At 52.4% G+C, this 20,049-nt stretch overlaps 1 protein-coding gene across 1 annotated transcript in view; it reads right to left on the reverse strand.

Moving 5' to 3' along the window:
- Window positions 1–7,750: 7,750 nt before the first annotated feature.
- Window positions 7,751–20,049, reverse strand: part of FGF18 (fibroblast growth factor 18) — a 37,290-nt gene continuing 24,991 nt past the window's right edge. The window contains exons 4-5 of the mRNA XM_023218784.2: window positions 15,987–16,093; window positions 7,751–8,380 (exon numbers count right to left, since the gene is read on the reverse strand). Of these exons, the coding sequence (XP_023074552.1) occupies window positions 8,114–8,380; window positions 15,987–16,093 (374 nt within the window). The 3' untranslated portion in view covers window positions 7,751–8,113. The remainder of the gene's footprint in view (window positions 8,381–15,986; window positions 16,094–20,049) is intronic.

The following is a 20,049-nucleotide window of genomic DNA, read 5'->3' on the forward strand; positions in this document are numbered from 1 at the left end:
CCCAGGAGAATGTTTTCTAGGTTGATGCTGTGCATCTATGTGTGCATGTAGACCATCGAAGCATGGATTCGACTAGAGTGGGCTCTTCACACTTTTTACTCATGAACTCCCTTAAATAATTTTGAAAATTGTGTATTTTAGTAGACTCCATCTCATACTCAATCAAGGTCATCTAAATCAAATAAATATTCACTGAGAATGAATATATGAGCAGTGATGAGTGAGAGAAAATAAGATTTACAGCCAAGTTTTTAAAAAGTGAATGTGGATTTATAGTAGCCAGTAGTCTTTTTGCACAAGTTAAGTGAAAATATTCCTCTCACAAATCAGAATAAATGTTCAAGAAAATACAAAACACAAACTTCAGTTAGGCGCGGTGGCTCACGTCTGTGATCCCAGCGCTTTGGGAGGTTGAGGCAGCAGGTCACCTGAAGTCAGGAGTTTGAGACCAGACTGACCAACATGGCAAAACCCTGCCTGCACTAAAAATATAAAAATGAGCCGAGTGTGCTGATGCACGCCTGTGAACCTAGCTACTTGAGAAGCCGAGGAGGGGGACTGGCTTGAACCTGGGAGGCAGAGGATGCATTGAACAGAGATTGCACCATGGCACCATTGCACTCCAGCCTGGGCAATAGAGCAAGGATCCGTCAAAAACAAACAAACAAACAAACAAAAAAAAACACAAACTTCCCTCCAAGACAGGACCATTTACTCAAAAATGACCAGTAGACAGCAAGTTTGAAACATTTTAACTTCTTCTCTTTAGAATTGGACAAAATACTTTACAGAGATATAAAGCAAGGAAGGGATGGATAAGAAAATGCTCCAGGCATTCCTTGTTCCCAGCATGCTGTCTCCAAATCTTAAACATTGTGATTCTGAGATGATTTTGTTGGTCAGCAGGTAGGTAGGTAGGTAGGTGGATGGACAGATAGATTGATGGATGGATGGATGAGAGAGTCAGAGAGACAGAGAGAGAGAGACAGCATGGAATGTAGCCATGAGTTTGTGTCCCTGAATGAGTTACTCCTACTGCCAATATTTCTCTTGCTATCATAAGACCCTCCCTTAGTAGTGAATACTGAACGCATTCCAGGACAATATCTGGGGAGTGTAAAAGAAGGGTGCAGAACAGTGGTTCTCAAAATGTGGCCCCAGACCAGCAACATCAGGATCTCTCGAGAACTCGCTAGAAATGCAAATTCTCGGGTCTATCCTAGATATTTAAGCAGAAACTGTAGGGGTGGGCCCCCGCAATCTGTGTGTTCACGAGCTCTCCTGGGGACTGATGCACATTCGAGTGAGAACCTCTGGTATAGACCTCTCTTGCTTTTGTGATCACCCCTTCTTCCGGTAACAACACTTCCATATTCCTTGGGGAAGCCACCCACTCCCACTTTCAGACCTTATAGTTGGGTAAAATTGGCTTATCCCTTCCCCAGCCCGGCTCCAGGGACTGGCCCATGTCCTAGGCCTGGACAATTAAACTATTCTGTCTCCCTCATCCCAGTGACTGATGTAAGAGTACTCAAGAGACAGGGTTAAGCCAATCAGAGTCCACCCGGGGACTTTTACTGGAGCCTCTGGGAAAGATAGGTTCTCTTTCTGCTGAAGTTATTCATAAGCCTAGAACACAGGGAAAACCTTCCTGAGGATAAAGCCAACACAGCAGAAAGCAAGGAGAGGAGAGTGAGCACCTGGATCCAGCTTTGCCTGAAGCCAGAGGACTGTGCACTTTTCTGTTCCATAAGCCAATAAATGTCCTTATTGGTTTAAGTCGGTTTTCATGTGTTTCTATCACTTGCAGCCAAAAGAATCCTGAATAGTACAGGAACAGGCTTGAAGGTGCAGAAGGGGAGAAGAAGCAGGTTCTGGAACCTGGTAGACATGGCTTCACCACTTAATAACTGTGACTTTGAGCAAGTCACCTTGCCTCTCGGATCTTCCGTCCTTATGTAAGACAGGAGTCACACCAACTCCTGGGTGTGGGGATTGGTGGGGCGCTGTTCCATGTCATAATAGTCACGCGCAGGATATGGGGAGTCACACAGATGGCTTTGAGCAAGTGACCTCCCTTCTGTTTGCCAGTTTCCTCATCGGTAGGAAGCAGATTAAAAATAAGTATCCAGGAGGATTGTGGTGGGAATTAAGTGAGAGAATTGGGGGAAGGCCCCCGCCAAGCTGGTACTGGAAAGAGACTGAGGTCTGTGACAGTCTTTTTAAATCAGCTGTACCTCCAACCCACCCCAGAGGGTGGATGACACGGGGCCTGCAGCTGCAGCATGGTCAGCCTGGGAGACTGAAGAGCAGGGCAGAAATTCTAGCAAGTGCTAATTGGGTCGTGAAGCTGCCCCAGGGAGAGGAGGGAATGCCTGATTAATGGCTGCTTGCTCTGCAGGGGGTCACACACCGGGGCTACCTGCCGCCTTCCCTCCTTGCCAGAGCTGGAAACCTCAGCCAGGAAGCCAGGCCGTCTTGGGACAGCAAGGGTGAGCCTTGCCGCCATCTGGTCCCCAATTCGACTGCCTAATGTTTGTAACAGACTTGCAAGCTAATTGCATGGTCGGGGAGCAGCCTTCACATCTTTAGCACCTAATTCACTATTGTTCTTTGGGAGCCCCAATCCTGCTGCTGGGGAGGGAGGGTTCTGCCCCATTTATGGGGCTTTCAAGCCCGGGGCCATCCGAGCCTGGCCTTGTTAGGCTCCAGCTGGGCAGGCAGGCAGGAGGGCATCCCCTCAACGTCCTGCAGACAGCCTGGGGCTGTGCCTTCCCACACCTGCAACTCACCTGGCTGGCACTGGCAGTATACTCCCAAAACACAGCCTCTCCCACTTGTCATGGGAAAGGCCCTCCCCACCCACCCTGGTAGGGCCACTTGCCTCTCTGGCCCTCAGTTTTGGAGCTTTATTCCCACACTCCACCCCCAGCAAAGGCAGGGATAGAGAAGAACGCTGGGAAGGTGGAAAATGGAAACAGGGAGGTCTGGGTTCAAATCTCAGCTCAGTCACTTTCTACCGTGGAACCTGGGCCAATTACATTCTCTAAGGGCCTCAGTTTTCCCATCTCCAAAATTTACATCCTAACATCTATCTTGCTAGGTTCTTGTGTCAATCAAATGAGATCAGAGTAACAACTAAGAGAGCAAGAGCTGGCCAAGCGCGGCGGCTCACACCTGGAATCCCAGCACTTTGGGAGGCCGAGGATGGCAGATCACAAGGTCAAGAGATGGAGGCTATCCTGGCCAACATGGTGAAACCCCGTCTGTACTAAAAATACAAAAATTAGCTGGGTGTGGTGGCGGGTGCCTGTAGTCCCAGCTACTCGGTAGACTGAGGCAGGAGAACAGAGGTTGCAGTGAGCCAAGATCATGCCACTGCACTCCAGCCTGGGCTACAGAGCGATACTCTGTCTCAAAAAAGAAAAAAAAAAAAAGAAAAGAGAGCAAAGAGCTTCCTCTGCCCCAGGAACCATGCACTAGAAGCTGGATGTGTGCACATCAAGGGGGGTATAAAGCAGGAGGGCAAGGGGTGGCCATAGGGAGAGGACTCTGGGTCCAAACAACGCACAGGGTTGGGGAGGTGGGGAGAGTGCCCTTGTCCCCAAATCCACTTCTGTCCCAGATTCAGGGGCCCTTTGCCACCATACTTGCCTGCCTGCCCCTTGAATGCTAGGGCAAGGTTCAGTCTTCACTCACCTCCTGCACCATTACAGGGCTGGCGGGGTGGATGGTGAGGGCCTCTCCCCACTGCCCTCTGCTGCAAATTTGGGAAGGATGAGAAGAAGGGCCTGGCTGGCCACTGAAGGGGCCCCGACTCACCCCACCCACTATCATTCCTGTGAATTGGTCATCTAATGGGCTCTGTCATTAACTCACTGGGGGACCTGGAGGAAGCTGCTTCCTCTCTCTGGGTCTCAGCTCCCTCCTCTCTAAAGCAATGAGATGGAGAGAGAAGCCTGAGAGGATAAAGCCCCCTGCCTGGGTCCTCTCCCCTCTTCTGGGGCAGGAATCGTCCCCAGGTGTTTGCTCTGCTCTCTCTGGAGCATTACATTAGCCCCACAAGGTAGAATCGACTGGGATGATGAGAGACACCACTCACAGAAAAGATGTGCCTTGCCCAAGGTCACACAGCTGGCAAAGTGGCCACGTCAAAGGCAAACGGAAGCACTCCAGGTCCCATGTCTCTGTGGTCCCCATGACAGAAACATCCTGGGGAGGGTGTGGAGGGTGGGAGAAGGGCTGCCGTCGGCACCTGGGAATGTGGTCTATGCCTGCCTCCACCCTCTGGTGGGTTGGGAAATGATGGATGCCAAGGCAGAATCAGGGGGTCAAGGGCAAAAGACGGGAACCTGGACAGATGCCAAGAGCTCCAAGCATCTGGACTTGGGTCAAGTTAGAGCTCTAGAGACAGAAGCGCCTGGGTTTAAACCCCAGCTCCTCTATGTATTAGCTGTGTGACTTCAAGCAAGTGACTCTACCTCTCTGAGCCTGCTCTATAAAGTGGGGTTAAAAATGCCCACCTCAAAGGTCGGTGGGGTGGGCCCAGTAGGATTGTGCTTGGTACACAGTAAATGTTCCAAGTCATAGCTGTTATCCCTGGGGTTCCTACCCAGCTGGACTATGGCAACCCTCGCCAGCCTCCTGCCTCAAGCAAGCGCGCCTAAGGAGACAGCATCCGTGGCTGGGAAATGTGCCCCCAGTCCACTGTGCTTATCATCAACATACTCACAGCTCAGGAAATGTCCAGAAAGTTCTGTCTAGAGGAAACAAAAGCTGGGCCCACATCTTCCAATGTCAGGGATGCTAAAAGGCAGGACAAGGAAAGAACTCTGGTGCCACTGCCCCCAGAGATAGAGCAAAGGCAAGGTCTTTGGTGCAGGAGGTGCGAGCAGCCTACAGACCCAGGACAGAGGCCTGGGCTGTGCTGGGGGCAGGGGCACATCAAAGCCAGGGGCAGGAGGCAGTGTCGGGTCAGAGTGAGAGCCCAGGCTATGGCGCTGCGCAGCCGGGCTAGGTGCTGCCCAGCCTCCTCCACACGATAGCCAGAGCAATCCCTTTAGGTGTAAGGCACATCATGTGTGGCTGCTCATCTCCAGGTAAAAGCTCAGGTTGTGATCGTGATCTGCCCCCTCCCCTCAACCCCACCCACTCTGCTCCAGCTGTTCTGGCCCCTCTTCATCGCGAGACAGCCCTCCAGGCTGTGGTACTCTCTGTGAAACACGCTTCCCTCGCTTCCTCCCTGCTCAAATATCCCCCCTCCAGAAGCCTCCCTGACTACCCCATCTAAAATAGCATCCTCTATGCCCTCACCACGTTTTATTTTTTTCTTATGATTTGCCACTCCCTGGCGTTATATTTTGTATCTATTTGTTTTATTATTGACCTTCCCTAATAGAATGGAAGCCCCATGAGGACCAGAGCTCTGTGCAGTTCACTGCTGTATCTCCAGCCCCTGGGATGGTGTCAGGCACAGCGTAAAGTCAATAAATATTTTTGGATGAATGAGCAGATGACTGCTTGCCTTCTGGCTCCACAATTTTCTAGCAAACACCCATCTCTTAGGATTATTGTTTCCATTAAATAAAATGATACAGGAAGAGTGAACACAGCTGACATGTAACAGGTGCTCCATCGATGACAACGTGAATCACTGTGATTATCAGCCAGAGTCTCAGGCTGTCGCCTGTTCACTGTGAGGCCTGGGGCAGGCTGATACTCTCTTGGAGTCTCTGTCCAGTGTGGAAGAAGGGGTGCCCACCTCTCATGCAGGGATACCCACCTCCTACACAGAGTTATCTGATGGATACCCAGGCAGCGCACCTACTGAAGCCCCCAGCAGGGGTTCCAACGATGTTAGACACTTTCCAAGTGGCAGCCATCGCCATCCCGGAGAGGGTAAGATTTGGACACAGGCCCACCCACTTCTGCTTTCTCATTCTGTGATCTTGGAGAAGTGGCGTCATGTTATTGAGCCTCAGTTCTCCTCATCTATAAAATGGGGATAATAATGGCATCCTGAGAACACCATGAGATGTGCCGCTAAAGTGCTTCACAAAACTCTACAGAACTGTGCTGTGACAGGCAGGAGGGCGAGCCACAGACATGCGGGACAGGGCCCGGGGTGAAGGGGTAAGGCTTCATGATGCAGAGAGCCAGACAAGACCAAGAGCTATGCTTGGAAGAAGTGGAAAGCCAACCCCGACTAGGAACCTGCAGGGCAGGCACTCCTACCCCTTCCCCTGCCTCTGCCCCCACCTCTCCTTAGGGTCTCATGGGGACCTCTCCTGACCAGCCTTGGAGGCGGAGTTTTCAAAGGAGGCAGGTGACAGCCACAGGACCCCAGCAGCAGAGGTGCCTTCTGCCTCAGGCTATCTCCTGCCCCACCAGGAATATATGGTTTCCCCCACGAAGACACTTAGGTTGGAGGCCCTGGAGAGGGGAAAAAACAGAAACAGTCCCCCACTCTAAGCCTGACTGCTCACACAGCCCAAACCTCAGGGCAGAGGACTCACTAACCTCCCATCTGCCTCAATCCCGAGACTAACCGGGCCTCTCCCTGACATCCTGGGACAGGCCCTGGGAAGTAAGACCTTGAAGGATGGGTTCTTGGAAGGTAACATCACCAGATTCCTCAAGCTCCAGCCCATGGGAGTTTGAGGAGAGACACGCCAGGTCCCAAACTGACCTAGATCTTCCCACCATATTCCCTTGTTCAGCCTGTGCCTGGCAAAACACTGATGTGGGAGACACAAGTGACTCAATCAATTAATCCCTAGACTCAAGCTCTGAGAGGCATGATTTCTTGTCTGTTTTATTCTTTGATGAATTTCCAGTACCTAGAAGAGTGCCCGGCACTTAGTGTCTAAGAAATATATATTGAATGGATGAATCCATCAATAAATGAGTGAATGAAGCAATGAATCAATGAATGACTAGAAGTGAAGTTCCCTGAGGGCTGGGATTTTTTTCCACATTCTTTGATAAATCCCCAGGGTCTGGAATCGAGCCTTGGCACACGAGAAGGATGAGTAAATGCATATGAACAAATGACCGAGGCAGCCACTGAATCAATGACCCATTAGAATGGAATCTTCCTGAAAGCAAGGATTCCCATCTGTTCTAAGGCTGCCTTCTCAGTGTCTGGTGTAGAGTAATGTTGAATTCAAAGAATGAATGAATGAATGAATGAATGTGCAAGGCCCTAGCTCTCAGTGCAAAGACCACAGGTCGACCAGAAAGCATGAGACACAGAGGCCACCCTGCGCCCGCCCTGCCACCAGCCACCACTCGCCTCATGGTTTTTTTTAAATAATTTGTCTGTTGTTTTTAATTGTTGAGGCAGTAATACTTGGTTCATGAAACTGCAATATACAGAGAGGTGAAATAAATAGCTTATATATATATAATATATATAATATAGCTGGTTTTAAAATATTCCCTTATCATTGGTGTACTAGGTCACGTGAGTCACGGAAGGTCGATAGCAGCATCCTCCAGAACTGCGAGCAAGGCAGGGTCACCATGATTGGACGAGGCGTCTGTCGTCGGGAGGTCGAGGCGCGGAGAATTCCCAGGGGCACGCCTTCCCTGCGCGGTGTCTCGGGGCAGCTTGCAGCGGACAATAAATAAATGACTGCAAACCAGAGAGCGATTTTTGTTGGAGTTTGGGGCAGGGATAGAGGACTGGGAAAATTCGGGGGAGTTTGTTGGTGGGCAGAGTACTACTTTCTCTTTGTTTTTCTTTTTGTTTTTTTTTCCTTTCAGAACCTTTGGGAAAAAGGACTTTGGTTTCTCGAAGTGTCAGTTTCCTCATTCAAGTCCTCCTCTGGGGACGAGTTTAGAGTTGTCTGTTCCTAGAGAGAGACAAGCACCTGTGGGCTGACTACAGTCCCTTTGCATGAGTCTTTTGTCATCGGGGGGTTTCAAGTCAACAATAAAATCCTTATCACCCCTCCCCCCAACAGTTTTGGTTCAGTTTTTGTCTTCTTTTAAACACAATGTACAAAAATAGAGCTTCTTCCTTATTTTTCATGTAAAAATATTCCTCTGATGCAGTTCTCTGGGAGTGTGAGTGTGGCCAGGGCGACCTGAGGGGCCGCGGCAGGGTGGCCTAGGCGGGGTGTGTGGGCCGGATCCGACGGGACCTCTTGGTCACCGTCGTGTACTTGAAGGGCTTCTGAAGCTCCGGCTGCCCCTTGGGGTAGCGCTTCATGAAATGCACGTCCTGCTGGTTCTCCCGGGTCTTGGGACCCTTCCGCGGCCGCCCCTTCTTGGTGAAGCCCACGTACCAGCCGGAGTACTTCGCCGACATCAGGGCCGTGTAGTTGTTCTCCAGAACCTTCTCGATGAACACACACTCCTTGCTGGTGCCATCGGGCTGCAGGGGAGAGAGGGGGAGTATTCAAGAAAAAAAAATGACTCAGCAATGCTCGCTAAAGCACAGTGAGGAAGGTTTTTTCCAGGACCATTGCGATCGTTGTAGGGACAACTGTAAGGAGGTTTTGCAGAGGGGGAGAGAGATTGAATTCAACTCTGAATACAGCACAGGCAGGTGGGGGTTTATAACCAAAGAGCAGAGTGGAAAATGACTAAGAGAAAACATCGAGGGTGCAGGGGATTCTGGCTAAAGCCACCTAACAGGGTTTTTGCTGAGGACAGGCCAGGGTGACCAGACATCACCTGGGTGATGGAGGAGGAATGAGGACCCTGATCATATATCAAGAGTGGGGGGTTCTTGCTAAAATGACTTATCAGGGCTCTTGCTAAAACTGGATTTTACAAAGAAGTGCACAGATGGGCCTAAGAGAAGGTTCAAGAGCCTGACTCTAGTTTGACCAAGTGAAGACTCTTTGTTAGGAGGCGAGAAAGGAGACAGTAGGTACAAGGGGCATGGGCAGGAGGCTGTGGCTGGGGCAGCACAGGAGAGAGAGCCTTCACTTCCTGGATGTGTGGAGTAAACTTTTGTTACTGGCTCCTGCATCTTTCCCCCACCCTCCAATTAGGTAACAGACTCCCACTGTCATTCAGAAATCTATTCCTGGCTAGGTGCGGTGGCTCACGCCTGTAATCCCAGCACTTTGGGAGGCCGAGGCAGGTGGATCACCTGAGGTCGGGAGTTTGAGACCAGCCTGACCAACATGAAGAAATCCTGTCTCTACTAAAAATACAAAAATTAGCTGGGCATGGTGGCGCATGCCTGTAATCCCAGCTACTCGGGAGGCTGAGGCAGGAGAATCTCTTGAATCTGGGAGGTAGAGGTTGCGGTGAGCCGAGATTGCGCCATTGCACTCCAGCCTAGGCAATAAGAGCGAAACTCCATCTCCAAAAAAAAAAAAAAAAGAAAGAAATCTATTCCTTCTTCCCCACTCTCCACCCTCATAGCCCAGGGGCTCCACCTCATCCCTATCAGAGCAAGATATCCAGACACTATTTTCCCTTTGGCCTCAGTGATTGGCTCACAGGTGAGCAAGTGACCCAAGCCATCCAATCAGAGTGTTCCTTGAGACCTTTTCTAGGCAACCCCAAACATAGGTGGATTTAAACTGGAGGAGTTTGTAAGGCTGAAGCAGAGGCAGCCACTTTATCACCATGAGGGCAGATCCTGTCTGACAGTGAAGCCAGCACAGATAAAGCAAAGCCAAGGAGGGGAGAAGGAGAGAAACTACATACTGGTCACATCGTTTGGGCTCTAGGTGGCATCATTTGGGCTCTAGATCCAGCCATGTCTGAAGCTCAAGTTACCTCACGGTTATGTGAGCCAATAATGGCTCGTTTGCTTTAAACCAGGTGATGATACTGTGTTCTATCGCGTACAACAGAAATGAGTCCTGATAGATTTGCATAAAACCCGACATTAAATCAGCAACTCAGCTATAACTCAGCTCCACTGTGATCTAGTTAAATATAAATTACATGCCATGTGGGATGTGGTGCATTTTAATACTTGGTATGAAGTAAGGTGGGGGCCTCCAATAACAAAAGATTTCACATGGCCAAAGTCCAAACTGTGCCATCAGTTGTGGGCTCTCAGGCTCCTGGGCCGATGTGTGAAATCCCTTGGGAGTCTGGGTATGCTGGGCAAGGAGCACTAGATCTGGAGTCAGAAAACAAATGACCTCTAACACTTCCCTTGTGTAACCTCAGGCCAGTCAGTCCCACTCTGTAAACCTCAAATTCCTCATCTACCTAATGGGAACAATGACTTCTGCATCACAGAGACACTGTAGGAGTGATGCTTATAAATGAATCTGACACACAGTAGTAGCTTGCTAGATTATTCCTGAAGGGCAGTTGTTCCTGACCGGCTCTCTTGGATCTGATCTGGACAGGGGGTGGTGGGGAGGCAGGGTTTTAGTCTCCGCTCTGAGACAGCCGAATTGCTCGATGGGGAAGAGTGGGAAACACACAAAGTTGGAAGGCCTGAATTAGCAGCACTCGAGTTTCCAACTAACATCTCCAAATTTAGGCCGGGCCCACTCCTCGTTACGGACGGATGCCCAGCCAAGCTGGAAGCCCAGCGGTCTGGCTGTGTGTGGAGACTGAGGTGCAAGTTCCAGCCTTTTGTTTGAAGTGGAAAACAGGCTGGAGCTTCCAGGAACGTTCACCTTTGAGCAGAGGGCAAGCTTGGGCCCTCCAGACAAAGTGCTGAACTCTGCAGAAAGGGACAGGCAGGGTAAGAAAACACTCTCTGGAGGATGAGATCTTTCGAGGAGGCTGCAGAACAGGCAGGGGCAGGCCTGGGACACAAACGTGGGACCCAGAGGACACTATGGGTGGCGTGAGCAGCAAAGATCTATTGTGAGGAAAGCCAGGGTAAGCGTGCAAGGCAGGTGGAGAGGAGTAGTCCCTGGGCTCTGGGTACCCCATGGAAAATTCTGGATGCTGCCTGTCCAACCTGAATCCAGGTTCTTCGCCTGGTCTCAACCAAAGAGTAGGAGCAAACAGACTAAAGGCTACACTATGATGTTTCCCCATCCTAGAATACCTGCCACTGCCTGGAAAATGGCTTTCATCTCTCCAGGCTCAGCTCAAAAACTGCCTCCTATGGGAAGCCTTCCAGGACTGCCCTTTATCTCCCTGGGCAATTCCTCTTCCTCATTCAAGACTCCATTCAAGTGTCAAGTCTTACTGGGCTCACATACTCCATCTTCTGAACCCTATTCCTTCTCCCCACACCCCAACAGAGAAATTCCATATCTGCTGGCCTCTGCATTAGCCCAAGTGCCTGCTGAGGTCAGGGCTGCTTCTGGGTTCTCTTGTTGCTGAGCACAGGCCTTAGCTCAAGACAGAGGTGCCCCAAGCATTTGGGGTTGAACGCATTTTCATGAGGATGGAAACGGTGGGATGATACATGAAAGGGGTTTCCTCCTGAAGAAAACAGACTCTTCCTCCCGGATCTGTTGTCAATGTCCCAGAGACAATCATAAGCTATGAGAGGTCCCTCCTGGGACACACTGATTAGGGAGACAAAGCAAGCTGAGCCCTAGAAATTGTCTAGCCCCCTTGGTCTCCCTACTCATTCATTAACCATTTATTGATTGCCAACTACAGGCCAAACATTGCTACTTCCATTACTGCATTTCATCCTCTTCTTCGACTCTGCTTGGTAGAAGAAAGCAGAGCTCAGAAGCAAATTGGTTTGCCCAAGGTCATGGAGCTTGTAAGTGGCAGAGCTGGGATTTGAACTTGCCCTAGCCACTGCAGCTCACTTCTCCTCTGCCCAGTTCCAGAGAGGTCCGCAAGGGGAAAGGATGGGGAGGAGCAGGTGCTGCCCATCAAAACATCTCACCTCCCCCAGGCCTACATAGCCACCATTGGCACAAAGCGAGGTTTTGGATGTATAAGGAGCTACCCAGTGCCAGACACACGGGCTCAGTGCATGCCTGGGTTCACTTCAAAGGGTTGAATGGCTTTGGCTGAAATTCACAAATCTTGGCAACCAGCCCTTTGGCTATGATGATCACAAGTTCCCCTCCACGACCTCAGGCAAAAATGGATAAGCACCTAATAGCACCCTACACTGGGCTTGACACTTGCCTCTGCCCCTGGCTACCTCTATGACCCTGCTCACCACAGCAGAGATTCCAAAAACACCTATGCTTGGGCCCCGCCCCCCGAAACTCTGACACAATTAGTTCAGGCAAGGCAGAAGCATCAGTATGTAGAGAGTAACTGAATATTCCATCCCAGAACCCTGATGATGTAGCAGAACTTGATCTTTTTCCTACTACCACCTCCAACCTCTCGCTTCCCAAACTGGAGCCCTAGTCCTTCGATTTGATCTGAAGATGGAATCCTGATGACCTCCACTGGCCCCTAGATCCAATCTTACCTGAAACTAGAACTACCCCCTGGACTGCAGTTTGTTGTTGTTGTTGTTGTTTGCTATATAAGCCCCATATTCCCTTTTTGCTTAAGGCATTTTAGATTAAGTTTCAGCCATTTGCAACCAAAATCATCTTAACGAAGGTGTGCTGGTGGGCAGAGCACTCCCCTGACCTGAAAAGGTCTGTGGCTCTATGTTGCCCCGAAAAGGACTCATCAGTGATCGCAACAGGTGGTGGCAGATGAGAAAAATACAACCTGGGTTGCATCTCCAGAGATGGGGGAAAAAAATGCCTAGCACATCATGCTAGATACTCAACCACTGCTTACAAAATGAAAGGAAGCGCCATCTCCTGGGCCAGGTGACATGGGTTCCAGAGGGGTAGCAAGGAGAAGGGGGGCCGCCTGAGCATGCAGGGGCTGGGACAGAGCTTTGGCATCTGATTAGTACAATGCAGCAGAAAGAGTAACTCCAGCAAGGGCCTGCAACCTCTGGAAAGCTCTGTCAAGGGCTTGATGCAGGGACCCTTGCTGTGGCCAGAGATGTGCAGGGTTGGCACACAGATGGTCCAAGGAAGCTGTCCCATTGAGCCACTCCAACGGAGTCGACACTGGAGCTGAGACCAGGCACTCCCACAGGTGAAGAAGTGACCTTGTGACCCAGCTCCAAAGGGAAAGGGACTAACACTTAGCAAGTGCCTACTTGCCTACTAAGTGCCCGGATTATCACTCCCATTTTACAGATGAGGACGCTGAGGCTCAGTAAGTCCAGGGGGCTTAGACTCCCTTGGGTTGATGTGGATAATTCAGGCTGTAGCTTAAGAGTCAACCTACAGACAGCAGGAAACATGTTTTTAATTCTTTGGTGCCCCCAGAGCCCTTTGGGCAGGTACACAGATCTCAAATGAATGGATGCAGAATCGGCCCTCAGGGAGCTCCCAGTGTGACAGAGGATGCAGGCACGAAGACAAACAGTGATAACCCAGGTCAGCAGACAGGCAACACGGGGCTGCGCGAGGGCCTGTGGGGCTCCGGGGTGGGTGGGCTGACAGAGGGGTCCAGGAATGACCAGCCAGGACTCAGGGCAAGTGGACAGAGGGAAGGGCAGGCCCGGCAGAGGGCCCAAAGACCCCGTCCATGGAGCAGTGGTGCTCAGTGCCACGCATCTGGAGCATAAGGAATCCATGTGCCGGGGAGGCTCCCCAGGGCCTTCGGCGTCCCACAGCAAGGTGGGAGGACCCATGGATGGGTTTGGAGCTGGGTGGGGGTGGAGGGCAGGCCATGTGCTGCCCTCCAAGGCCACGTGTGCTGTAGAAAGCCGAAGATGGGAAGTGGGGAAAGGCCTGGAGGTGCAGAAGCCACACACCAGGCGGCTGGGGCAAAGATTTCCGGGATGGTAGGAGGCCAGAACAGAGGCCATGGCAGGAGTTAGGACAGGAGGGGACTCCCAGGACCTGAGGCCCGACCGGGCAGGGAGGCTGTGGCGAGGACCGCAGCCCAGGAGCCAGATTCCCACCTCCGGGGCCAGAGAGTGAGGGGGCGCTGGGCGGGACAGAGGTCAAGCCTGGACAGGTGGATTTGGGGGCGTCCTCAAGTCCCCCGGGTGGGCCCAGAAGACAGGAGGCTGGCAAGGGATGGGGGCGGGCGTGGAGGCCGGGGCGGGAGCGGGGGAGGCTCCGGGGGCCGGGGCCGGGCCTCCCTCCGCTGCGCCAGGGCGCGCCGCGCCAGCTGAACCGTCACCAATATTAATGACGGGAGAGAGGGCGAGGGGGCAGGAAATCGGAGCCGGCTCCTGTGGAAGCGGTGACTCAGCGGCTAGCCCGCGGGCGGGAGGCGGCCGGCGGCGGGGTGGGGGGGCGGCCCGAGGGGACGGGGCTGCTCTTTTGACCCCCGCGCGGCCCTCCTGGGGTCAGGATGCCGGGAACCGCGCGCAGACGGCGAGGGCGGGCCGCGGCGTGGGCACGGGCACTGGCTGGTGCCGCTGGCCCCTCCTGGGGGAGAAAGAAAAACGAGCCGAAAACTCAAAGCAGGTTGGGCCTGGGAGGCGGCCCAGGCGGGCAGGAGAACAAAGCGCCTGACGCGGGGCTGGGCCGCGCCGCCACAGGAAACGACCGGCCAGGCCAGGGGGACCGGCCAGGCCAGGGGGACCCGGCGCCCGCGCCCCAGTCCGCGGCCCCGGCCCCGACCCCCCTCGCCGGCCGGCCGGCCGGCCGGCCGGCCTTGCAACAGCGGAAAGTGAATCACTAATTAAAACCACTCCTCGGCATCCCGGAGCCGCGCTCTGCGGATTACTATTATTTTGCTGTTTGAGAAGCCTCAGTTGGTGTGGGCAGTGCGGCTGGAATCCTTTCCTTCCAAACCAGGCTTTGAATCCCGCCGAGCTCTAGTGTGGGACCTGGGACAAGTGCCCGGGCGTGGCCGAGCCTCAGCTTCCTCATCTGTGGAATGGGGATGGTAGCGGTGGCAGCCTCCTGGGATTCACTGGAAGCGTTTCAGTTCAGTGCCAGGCAGAAAGTCGGTGCTCAATTAGCGGAGGCTATTATGACTGTAATTATTAACAAAATAATGCGACAATGCCCTGACTGGGGTTCCTGGCCTGTTACATCCTCCCTAGCCTCTTGGGTATGGGGGAAGGGGGAGGGATAAGACTTGGGGAATTCAAAAAATCAAAAACATAGCTTCAGCAAGACTGAAGTCATCTCCCCCATCCCCAACAAGATGTAATGAACCGCAAATCATCAGCCAGGGCATTGCCCCCAAGCACAAGCCCATCCCCCTTGGAATCCAGGCCTACCCTCCACCCCACTCCACTCCACCTATCCAGGCAGAACCCCCTCAATCCTAGTTACACAAGCTGGATATGGGAGTCAGTCCCTGAAGAGAGAAGAGGACAGAAAACCTGACCCTACCATAGAGCTCCTGTGGATAACACCTTCCATTGGAACACCCAGAGGAAGCCAGTTCTTGACTTCTGCAAACAAGCGCATCCAGGAAACGAACAGGGGTGCTGAGAAGCAGCATCACTGGAGACTGAGATCTCCACACACGTGGGTCTCCCCAACCTGAGGGTCCCCCCGACCTGCACCCTCCCCTGCCTCCGCCCTAATTTGTTACGTGCAGCTCTCTTGCCAGTTTCAAAGTAATAAAATCTTCCTGAAATGCTAGAACCATGAGGCCCAGCGCTGACAAGGCAGCCAGGTTCCAGAGGCCACTGCTGCAGGACGGTGCTGTAAGCTCCTGGCAATTGTTAAAATGATCGCTGCAGTCACAGCCCTTGGCCTGCCGGTTCCTTGCTCCCAGAGTCAGGGATAGGTAGCCGGGGTGCCCCAGAGCTCCTCAAGGATCCTCCCACTACCAAGCAAGCCAGAGCTCCACACCCAGCAGGAGAGACCAGGGCCCTGTGTGCATCATAGCCATGGATACCTCAGCCTGGTGAGCTCAAGTGCCCAGGGAAGAGAAGTGGGGGATGGGGTGGGGTGAAAGAAAGAGATTACAGTCTCTCTCTCTCTCTCTCTCTCTCACACACACACACACACACACACACACACACACGGCCTGTTTTCCATTTGGGGCTGACAGTGCCACAGACACATTGTTCCAGCTCCCAGAGCTGCCAGAGGGGAAGCCCAAGTTCCCAGGAATCCCAAACCATCACTCACCTTCCCCACCAGCTTGCCTTTGCGGTTCATGCACAGGTAGAATTCCGTCTCCTTGCCCTTGATCCGGACTTGACTACCGAAGGTGTCTGTCTCCACTAGGAGCTGGGCTTCGAAAGGCAGAAGGAGAACAAGACACATTTTATTACCAGGGGCAGTGGCTTGGTCTAAAGGCTCAGTGACATGGTCCCTGATCCTATCTTTGGTCCCCTACTCCCCCAAAATCAGGCATGGGGAGGCCTAACAAGTCCCACAGGACAGATGCCTAAATAATCACAGAGAAGAGAAGCAGCAGTCCCCGCCTCTCAGGCAGGGAGATGGAAGCTGCCTATCACCTGTTCCCTTCCCTCTAGCCTCTCTTGGCTCCACTTGGGATCCAGATGGCTCCAGCCAGAAGGGAGTTCTGCCCCTTGTGGCTAAACACCAGTGTGCCCTTCTCCCCATCATCACCCACCTTCCCTAGCCCCTCAACTCTACTGCACCAAACAGGACAAAGAGCCGTGCAAAAAACCCATTTCCCAAAGCAGGACAGACAGCCATACAAAAAGGCCATTATCCCAAGCAGGACAGGCGGCAGTGCAAATAACTCCATCCCCCAAACCCAAAGCAAGACAGACGATCATAAAAATAACCCCACTCCCCAAATCAGGACAGATGCCATACAAATAACCACAGAGAAGTAGCTAAGGGGACCAAGGGGACAGACAGACACAGATGCAGGCATGTGCATGCACACCTCCCCCGCCTTTCAGGACGTCAAGCTATTTCCTCCAAAAGTTAGGTCTATGGCCCCTTCCTGCAGAGCAAACGTCTGGAGCCCCTACTAGTGCCCCCTGGCACCTTTACCCTGGCTCTTCATAGCAGGAAGGGCACAGGGAGTGAGGTGCGAGTGCCCTGGAAAAGGGTACGCAGGATATTCCACTGCCCTCCATGGAGGTCACCAAAGCTGAAGGGTAATTAACTCCCAGGAGCCCAGAAATTCCAATCAGGACCCAATTCCCCCTGCGATCCCCCCAGGGTGGGAGACCCCATGCTACACCATCCATGCTCCACAGAGCCTCCCTCAGGATGAGGGGTCCAGAGCGGATCCCCCAAAGCCCTGCCTAAACAAGGACATCAAGCAGGCAAAGAGTGACTGTCCCTTGATTAGGTGTGCTGTATCCAAATCGAATTTTCCTCTCCCTCTGCCAGCCCACATTTTTCTCCCCAGTAGGCTGCTGTGTGACTTTGGGTAGGCCACGCGCCCTCTCTTAGCTCTCTGTCCTCTCTGGTCTTAAACCCCTGTGCCTGACTCCCCAATACCACCTGCTTTCTTTGCCTGTGACCACCCCCCTCCCAATTCATGCATTATTTCTCCTGACCCCTTGCTTCCTAGCCCCTGCCCCTCCCTCACCCACAAAAGTTTAATTTCAGTGACAAGGGACTTGCTTCTCCATAACAAAAATCATAGCCCCAAATTCCTGAGTACAGTAACCTTGGAGCCACAAAGAGTATACCTCAGTGCCCCTAAAATACACTAGGTATGATTTTAATAAAAAAAAATTACAAATATAGACCCTGGTGCCCTGCTGTGAAAATTAAAACCATCTGGAACTTGAGATTTCCAATAATTAATCTAGCCCTCCTTTGACACCACTACTAATTAAAATACGATACCCACCTTTCCAAGAGGGAAAAAAAGAAGAATTTACATAAAATTTAAAGATCTAACAAGAATTTAGTAACTCTAGAAACAAGGAGAGGCACATTCTTCCCTCCACCTCCCCCTAGCCCTGGTCAACACTGAGTCAGGGATATTTACCAACGCTGAGATGGCGGTGGGTACAAGCCCCTGATCCTCCCTGTTCCCCTTAAGTCAAACTCCCTGTCATTTCATCTGTGAGCTCCCTCCCCAGGGCCAAACATCACTGCAGCTCTGAAACTTGCTTTCTCCATCTCTTCACAAAGCTCAGGCCCCACAGCGGGTGAGGAGTTATGGGGACATCAGGACAATTTCAGGCGCTTCTGATGAGGGGGAAAGGTGAGAGCTTTAGGGTGCACAAATCTGGGTATGAATCCATGGCCCCAACCGTATGACCCTGGGCCTCAGTTTCTTCTCCTGTAAAATGGGGGTATAATCTTCAATAGTTATTGTGAGGATTATACAAAATGATGCTGTGAAGAGCTTAGCACTCTGTTCTCAGAGGTCAGGGAGAGAAAACTCAATAAATGTTAATTTTCCTACAAACTGCAAAACCAAACTGTTTTCCCAAGAGAAAAGAAAAACGAAAATACAGTGGAAGGAAATCGGAGGTGTCTGCAAGGGGGCAGGAGCAGCAGAGCTTCCCTCCCCAGGTCTTGAGCTATGACCTGAACTTCCCAGCATCCTTCAGGGCTGCAGGCATCCCACACTGTAAAATGCATGAGAAAATGCCTGGGGCTGGGGCTCACCAGGTCTAGTTTCCTTCTGGCATTGCCATCCTAGGCTGTGCGACCTTGAGCAAGTCATACCCCACTCTGAGCCTCAGTTTCCCTACCTGTGCAAGGGGGAGGAGCTTGACCCCATTTTCCTTCTCCTTGGGATTAGGAAGTGGGGTCTAGCAGAGGGGCAGGGATGGGAGATGCAAGAAGTAGGTAAAGCCACTGAGCTGGGGCCCAGACAACCCCAAGTAGGCCGAAGGGGGAGACTCCCTCTCGGCCCTTCCCAGCACATGCCTGGGCCTCTGTCCTCGCAACAGTTCCTGCTGTGCTCCCCTTAGAGCGCACTAAACCATCCATCCCCATGAGATTGGGTGTCTTTGTCCCTATTCTACAGTGTAGGAAACTTAGATTCAGAGCATCAGCCCGGTAACAGGGACTGACCTCAGGACTGCCTGCCTCTTTCTACTGGGGCCTGGGCTCCAGGGGAGAGGCCCCCAGCTCTGGAGGGACAGGGCTCCCAGCGCAACCCCCACCCTTCACCAGCCAGCACCAACAAAGGAAACAAGCCCTGGCCTTTGCCTGGCTGTCCAAAGGGCCTGGGGCAGAGGTTTCACCTCCACCCCACAACAAGCCTCACCACCCCCACCCCAGCATGGGGAGGGTCTGCGCTGGGCCGTCACGCCAGGGGAGCCAGAAGTCTGTTCTCTCCCCGACCGCAGCATGCGATGGAGTGACCTAGACTCCACTCAGCACATGACATCATGAGGAGGGAGCCGGGCCAGAATTATGTAAAGTCTTTGGGGAGTAATAGCAGCAGCAGTTCTCAGAGAGAGAGAGAGAGAGAAGGAGAGAGAAAACGAGACAGAGAGAGAGACAGGAGAAGGAGAAGAGAGAGACACCACCCAGGCCAGGTCCTCAGCATCACGCACCCACTCCCATGACCCAAGTCCCCAGGATGCTGCTCTCAAGAGCTGAAAACCTCATCCGGGCTCAGGCACAGCTCCATTCGTGGGGCCTGCACCAGGTCAGGCAGAGGAGTTGATGACATTACCTCACCCTGCTCATCAGACTTCCTCACGGCCCCAGCCGGGCCACTGTGCCCTCCAGCCTGCACAACTCAACAGCCCCCTCCCCTTGCCATTCTCACCCCCATCCACCTCTCCTCCACACCACAGCCAGAGGAATCCTTTCAAATATAAATTTTCCAGGCGCTGTGGCTCATGCCTGTAATCCTAGCACTTTGGGAGGCCGAGGCGGGTGGGTCACCTGAGGTCAGGAGTTCGAACCCAACCTGGCCAACATGATGAAAACCCATCTCTACTAAAAAAAAAAAAAAAATACAAAAATTAGCCGGGCATGGGGGTGCACACTTGTAGTCCCAGCTACTCAGGAGGCTGAGGCAGGAGAATCACTTGAACCCAGGAGGCGGAGGTTGCAGTGAGCAGAGATCATGCCATTGCACTCCAGCCTGGGCGACAGAGTGAGACTCCATCTCAAAAAATAAAATAAAAAATATATCAATTTAATTTTGTCCCTTCTCTGCTAAAGACCTCCTAGGGATCCCCAACCCACATAGAAGAACATGTAAACTCTTCACTGGGACCCACACAGGGCACACAGCCTGGCCCCTGTGGGCCAGCCCCGCCTCCCTTCCTTGCTGCTCCGC

Source organism: Piliocolobus tephrosceles, chromosome 4 (assembly GCF_002776525.5).
Source record: "Piliocolobus tephrosceles isolate RC106 chromosome 4, ASM277652v3, whole genome shotgun sequence".
NCBI classification, from domain to species: Eukaryota; Metazoa; Chordata; class Mammalia; order Primates; family Cercopithecidae; genus Piliocolobus; species Piliocolobus tephrosceles.